Source organism: Pagrus major, chromosome 16 (assembly GCF_040436345.1).
Source record: "Pagrus major chromosome 16, Pma_NU_1.0".
Lineage (NCBI taxonomy): Eukaryota > Metazoa > Chordata > Actinopteri > Spariformes > Sparidae > Pagrus > Pagrus major.
The window spans coordinates 9,469,781-9,476,505 of record NC_133230.1 but is presented as its reverse complement, the minus strand read 5'-3'; the positions used below and the strand labels follow the sequence as shown (position 1 = coordinate 9,476,505).

The following is a 6,725-nucleotide window of genomic DNA, read 5'->3' as shown; positions in this document are numbered from 1 at the left end:
GCTCAGTTACAACAGTATACAACAATCTAGTCTAATAGTTAATACAACAGTTATATCTAATAGAGCTAAAACAATGCTGCAATTGTCAGAAAATAAACAATTGATAATTCATTGTTTAAGTTAAATTCCCTGATTATAGCATTTCAAAAGTAAACATTTTATGAACCAAATGGTTTTAGAAAAATTATTTATCTCTTGAAACTGAAAATCTGATTGGAATCACATTACAATTAATAGTTGAGATGTTAAGCTCATGATTAAATTATGAGTTCAAGTTTTCAATGAGGAAAAAACACCTTTATTTTCAGGGCAATTATATCTCAGTTAGTTACAAAACTATTTAGAGGAATACATTTTTTATGCCATGTTGAATGCATTACAGACATAGTGTGCTTGGAATGTTGGTTACTGGGTGTGTTACAGTGGGCACTCTGCTCCATAACCAGGCCCGAATTCATTCACCCTCTTCAGTAGCGCTGCTTTCACTGCACTGATCTTCTCATCCAGCTCTGTCAGACTGCAGGCCTGAAGGACAACGTGAGGAAAAAAACCCATCAATCGATCAGAACAGGCTAAACTAACAAAGTGCAGTTAAAGAAAAACAAAACTACTAACCTGAGCAGGGGATGTCTTTGGTCGCTTGTGCAGGTGACTCTACAGGGAAAAAAGCAAACAAGTACACATAAGGCATTTTTTAATTGGTAAAATATTTAAACTGGCTCTCTTTTTGAAAAGAATACTGAGGAATTTGCTCATTTCCCTTCTTACTTTGCTTCAAGGACTGAAAAACAATTTATTCACAGACAGCCACAATGCAGCAGAAAGACATTATGTAAAACCTAAACTATTTTGGTATGCTAATATCCACTCAATGAAATACAACGAGGTGAACCTTTACAAGCAAAGAACACTTGAATATTATGAGAAATACAGTATGCATTTAATTTTGAGGTTATTTTTAATTCTGTCTTTATTAGATGTTTTAAGAATAGTTGGACAGTAATCATGGGGAGAAAGATAAGAAGGGATAACATCTGAGATAAAACTATATGTCACAGTTAAATAGCATGCGTATAAGACTGCTCCTAAAAAAATTGTTTCTACTGCACATCTTCGACTGTAAGCTGTGAAACTTTGTGGTATTGTTTATTTCTATGATGCTGCATAATTTGTTAAGGAGCCTCCTTTTGCTGTTCAGTGTTAAAATGTTGTTCCTAAAAATCGTGAGCCAACTGTGTACAGCTCTTCAGCAAACACCAAACTACAGTATTTTCCAAAAAAAAAATGAAAAAAGAAAAAAGTGGTACTCCGAATATAAAAGACCCCATCAGTTTATTGAAAGACACTCGACATCTCTTGCTCTGCTCACACAAACATGCAGTGAGTCAAAAGCAGATGGAGAGCAGCATACTCACAGAAGCAGCATGCGGTGCTGAGAAATACCAGTGTGAAGAGACATGCAGCATCTTAAGCACTCTTACTCAAGATAACTAAACATACGCCGGACAGACTCCTTCAAAATGGGTAATAAGAGTCTGTGACTCTGCCGAAGTCTGTCAGGTTGAATATAAAGTCCAATAAATTACCTACTGCCATCCTTTCAGTCTGCTCTACTCTATAAAGCATGGTGCAGTGAAAAGTAGTAATTTCTCGAGTGAGCTTTTTGCAGTGACCTATAAGTTTAAGTAAATCTAACTATGCTGTTTTTTTGACTCAAATCAACTTAAGTGTAACTAGAGGAGGGAGACGTGGTGAAGTATCGGGGCATGTCAGGGGAAAATCCATTAGCATCATGAACAAACTCCTCTCAGAAGTAGATTTCATTTTGAAATGATTCTGCCACCAGCAAACCAATATTCTACTTACCAATTTAGGCATCATACACATTAAATGCACAAGCTGACCAAGTATTTTTAGCATGTCCATTTCACTCCCCCCTTAGAGCTGCTCACCAAATAGTCTTTGTCTGAAATACTGTCAAATTCGTGAGCACAAATTTTAAGATTCTTTCAGTCGATGTATGCAAAATACACCTGTACAAACTTGGACCAAACTGAACAACCAGAAGGTAAACTGCACTCAAAATACATGTAAAAACATTTTCTTTTCTTATATTCTGTGTTCTTCCTGTACTTCTACTGTACAAAAAGTGTATCACATTTATGTCTAAATGGTTATTCACCTTGGTTTATGCCATATTGGGCAGAGTTTCTTTTGGTAAATCTCAACCCTGTCACGTAAAATGTGAATCAGAGGTGGCGCATGGTTGTCTACACCTCCACAAGCTAAGAGAGAAGTTGCCATTAGCAGGGACTTGCAGGTATGACCTACCCTGTATAGTTTATTTTACCATCAGTGGTGCTATGGAGCGATGTTTTTATGAGGTCATCTGCTGTTTGTTCTTGTGAATATGGCTGCAAGTCATTTTACACAAAGATTGTTAAACTGTAAAATATCCTTCCTCTGTTACATTTCTTTTTCACAAGTGTTTCAGGGGTCATATCAGCCGATATATCAATATTAATATATGTCTATCAATTACTTAGTCAAACTGATTATCAAAATAGTTGGTAACTATTATATAATAGCTTACAACTAATTTATTAATAACTGCAGCTCTACCTGTGAACATGTAGGTAAAGCAACATCCAGCCAATAATTTCACACTATTCCACTGAACGACAGGGGGTGGTAATGCGCCAAGTGCTGCAATTTACCACCAAAGGCAGGAAAGAAGCAAAATGCTAGCAAGTAACTACAAATGTTAACAATTCAGTTTTCAACATTTTAAAAATCAGTGGCTTACGAATTGTTTTATGAGACACGAAATGCTTTCAACGGGTTTGTTAAACCTCAAGGATACATGTGGATGAGTGAGAGTGAATGATACCATAACTTTTGTTTGTTTACAAGGACACCTTAAAGTTCAAAGCGCAGATTTGGCTGAAGTTTAAGAGCTCCAGAGTTCAACTGTCTGTAGCAAATAAACAGTCTATATCTGTGCAAATTAAGTTAAACGGAAAATTTCAAATAAAACATCCATAGCATGAATGTTTAATAAAAAAGTGTAAATTACATCCATTACTGTGTATGAACCCTGCCTGAACACTGAGTAGTAATTATCAAGTGCCTTTCATTAATCTATTTCGATGCCTCAAGACTCACCGTGGACTGAAAGTACTCGGGCGAGAGACCCTCCAACTCCAGGATACGATCCTCCAGTTTCTTTAGTCTCTGGTAGACACTCAATGGAACTGGACCCGCTGAGGAATAAAAACACTTGTTAAACAGCCTGAATACTGATGATTTCAAAGTTCAACAAACATAGGGTGGAGATTGTGAGTAAGGCATGTGTGTAAGTTTGAGAAGAAGCACCACCATATCATGCTTGTCATACCAGGTAAAAAAATAATCATTTGGCTTATTTTTAAACACTGACTTCTTTGCTTATTCAAAAAAAGAGTTTAACCTGTTGGGAGTTTCAGGTGAGTCTCGATGTTGTGAAGTCGTTCTTCTATGGCTGCATTTCCACAGTCTCTTCCCATCTGCCCCCTCTGGTGCTCTCCAGGCTCTCCTTGACCTCCCCCACCACGAGTCTGGGGCCCGTAAGTGTTTACCACTCGCGTAACTAGTCAGTCAAACAACAAAACACATAAACAGAAGCTGTAACTAGAGATTAGTTAACAGTATGGTTTTACAGAGGATCAAGAGGTTCTACTAAACCCTGGACCTTCGTGGGCAATTTAGATTAATTTACAGTGAAAAAAATCTGTTGGTGCTTTAATTCGTTCAGTATTCCTCTTTTATGATTTCTAGCAGCAAGCTGCCCCCAAAATCAGATTTTTGTCATGATAAATGTAAGGTACTGTAGAGTGACATTTGAATTTAATTGTATTAATTAAACCAAGAATTACATGGTAGCATTTCTCGTTAAGTCAAGCCTGACTTTCTGAAAATGATGTGTATAATTTTAAAAATGATGGTTACATTTCATAAAATGAAGCTGCTTAGAAATACCACCTGACATTTGTGGCGACTATTTATTTTCTTACCTTTTACGTGACTTTTAAAACCGGGATAAGGAGTGAAAACTGCATCTGTTCTGGCACAGCTGTTTTCTGCAGAAGAGAAATTTAGGATGTAAAAGTGATTTGCTTTTATACACATCTTCTTCCATTAGTGTGTCCTGATTTCTAGTACTGGTGTCTCATGCAGGCTTTAAATTAAAAAAGGCCCTCTGTCTCGTGTTTTTCTGGACTGAGCTGGTTGTGTTTTGAGGCCGAGTGTGTTAGCTACTTCAGCCCCACTCTTGGAGCAGTTCAGCCTGACCTCTCGCCTGTGGAAATCAGCTCTCTCCCAAACATTGGCAATCTGTGTGCAGGCTCCCTCTCCACCCTGCCCCCAACCTCTCTCCCATTCTCACCCTGATTGCAGTCGATCACGTTGCAAAACTCGCGTACATTGTTTTCATTGATCTCCATCTGCTTGCGTTCCATAAATGCAGATATTCTCCGCTCAATCTAGGGTTACAATGGAGAGACAACACATAATAAGATGCAATGGATTGATGAGCCAATGATAGATGTCAAGAATGCATTGAGGGTATTTTTATGCCTGCATAAGTCTAATGATGTGAGGCAAATGGGGTGCAGCAAGTTAAATGACATGGAATGAGAGATGTAGTAGGAAATTACTCCAGGTAGCCAAAAAAGTTGAATTGCTTGCCATCATCACATGATGGAATATGAATACTGTTTGCTTGGCTACCAAAATAAATGCACAACAGAATGGGGCCTCTTGTCCTTCATCCACATGCAATCTCAGAGTAATGAGCATCCACTTCATAATCCATCAAGGACCTGGCCCTCTCTCAAAGCCCTCCAGCAATGTGGTCTGTTCTAACCGACCACAGCACTAAAGAACCCCTTATTCTCGACTGAACTCGGCTTATCAGATCTCCATCAAGCATTTGCTTCACTGCAGCACGTCATGTGCACATCCTTGGAAGCAATTACTTATGATTATTCATTTGCTTGACAGAGAGTAAAGAGGGCTCTAAAAATGTCACTGCCAGAACAGCTGACAGATCTGCTGACTGAGACCAACCTCTGACTTCCTGGCTCTGATCTGAACCATGATGTCATCAGCCTCCACCTTGCTGTCCGCAGCCTCTGAGCTGGGAAGATCATGCTCAGGCAGCGCAGTCGCCAGCTCTTTGAGTGATGATGAGGTGACAGCATCATCTGATGTGTCGTCTTTTGAGGTTGATGTATCACCGTCCGCAACCACCAGTGTATTCAAGCTTTCTGAAACAGCCTATATAAACAGGGCAGAATGAATATTGCATGAAAGAACAAATAATATTTTAAATGAAAGACCCTTACCAACAAAGAAAAGAGGAATTAAATACTTAAAATAGCATCGTGCCATCTGAGATAATGTGCTGTTCAAAAATTCAAACTAATTTCAGCAAATCCTTTTAGACTCAACATGCTAAAAACATTCAATTAAACTGATGTCAAAATGTAGAAATTAGCAATCATTCAATATGTGATCTCTTTACCTGTAATTTAGTGATATGCTTCTGCAAGCAATTGTACACGTGAGCACCTGGAGATGACTGAAGATCCACAGCATCGATGTTCACTTCTATTCTCAGAGCAGCATCACTTAACTTGAGCTGAATTTCAAAGACAAACAAAGCCAAGCCGAGTCAGTGTTAGTCACAGAGTAGCATGTTGTAATGTAGTTTGAAAACTGATTATGGATTATTATTTAGTGACTTGATGAGAAGAAGAAAAAAAAGCCAAACATTTACTGGTACAAGCTTCTTCATTGTGCAGTATTAAGTGGTTGTTTTGCTGCTTTTCTCTGTTGTATATCATTGAAAATTAAATAGCGTTTGCTTGTGTACTGTCAGACAAGAAATTTGAAAACATCATTTTAGGATCTAGTGATGAACATTTTGTAAACTAAATAATTAATCAAGAAAATAATCTTAACTCAGGGCCACTGGGACGGTGCTACTTGTACTAAAGAAAGATCTCTTGTACACAATGAAGGCAGAGTATGTGCAAGGACATTTATACATTTAACATCGCAGACATACAAATGATACTTTTAATACACTGTGCCCTCATTCGTGCTTTCCAAGACAACGGGCAGGACTTCAGATCGCAAATGTACGGAATAATGCGACAAATCATTTACTATACCAAGTGAATATGAAGTATATAGTTCATATGTCCAATACAGATGGCAAGAAAGAGCTAGAAAAAGAGCTGTGAACGGAGTAAAGTGGTATTCAGAGCTTTTGTTTACATTGGTGAGTGGCTAACTTAGATTAGCATGTCTGAAAATGTAGATAAACAAAAATCGGTTCAAATTAGAGGAAGTTAATTAATTAGAAACCCGAGCACGGGTATTGTGTGGCATACTGCTTTTTCAAAAACACCACTTGAGTATCAATGCATGGGGCGAGAGGCATCGACGCTATCCTGCTACACCGGGATGCTAAAAACATTAGCATGTAGCTAGCTAACAACACGGAGCAAAAGAAGCGTGACTCGACGCGGCTCGAACAATGTCAACCAACCTCTCTGCCGAAGTCTGCTAGCAGCTTCAGTATCACACGCATGCAGTCCCTGTAGCTGGACATTTCACCGGATTCATTAGCAGGAACGTGATTTCCACTCAGCTTCATTGTCTCCGCCATTGCAGTCCAC

General features: G+C 38.5%; 1 protein-coding gene across 1 annotated transcript; it reads right to left on the bottom strand.

Annotated features, from left to right (window-relative positions):
• Window positions 1-275: 275 nt before the first annotated feature.
• Window positions 276-6,725, bottom strand: mbip (MAP3K12 binding inhibitory protein 1). The gene is made up of 9 exons (XM_073482715.1): window positions 6,596-6,725; window positions 5,564-5,680; window positions 5,107-5,316; window positions 4,424-4,520; window positions 4,053-4,118; window positions 3,470-3,628; window positions 3,166-3,263; window positions 616-654; window positions 276-525 (listed from the first exon to the last, which is right to left on the bottom strand). The coding sequence occupies exons 1-9, from the start codon at window positions 6,713-6,715 to the stop codon at window positions 418-420; spliced, it is 1,014 nt and encodes a 337-aa protein (XP_073338816.1). The 5' UTR covers window positions 6,716-6,725; the 3' UTR covers window positions 276-417.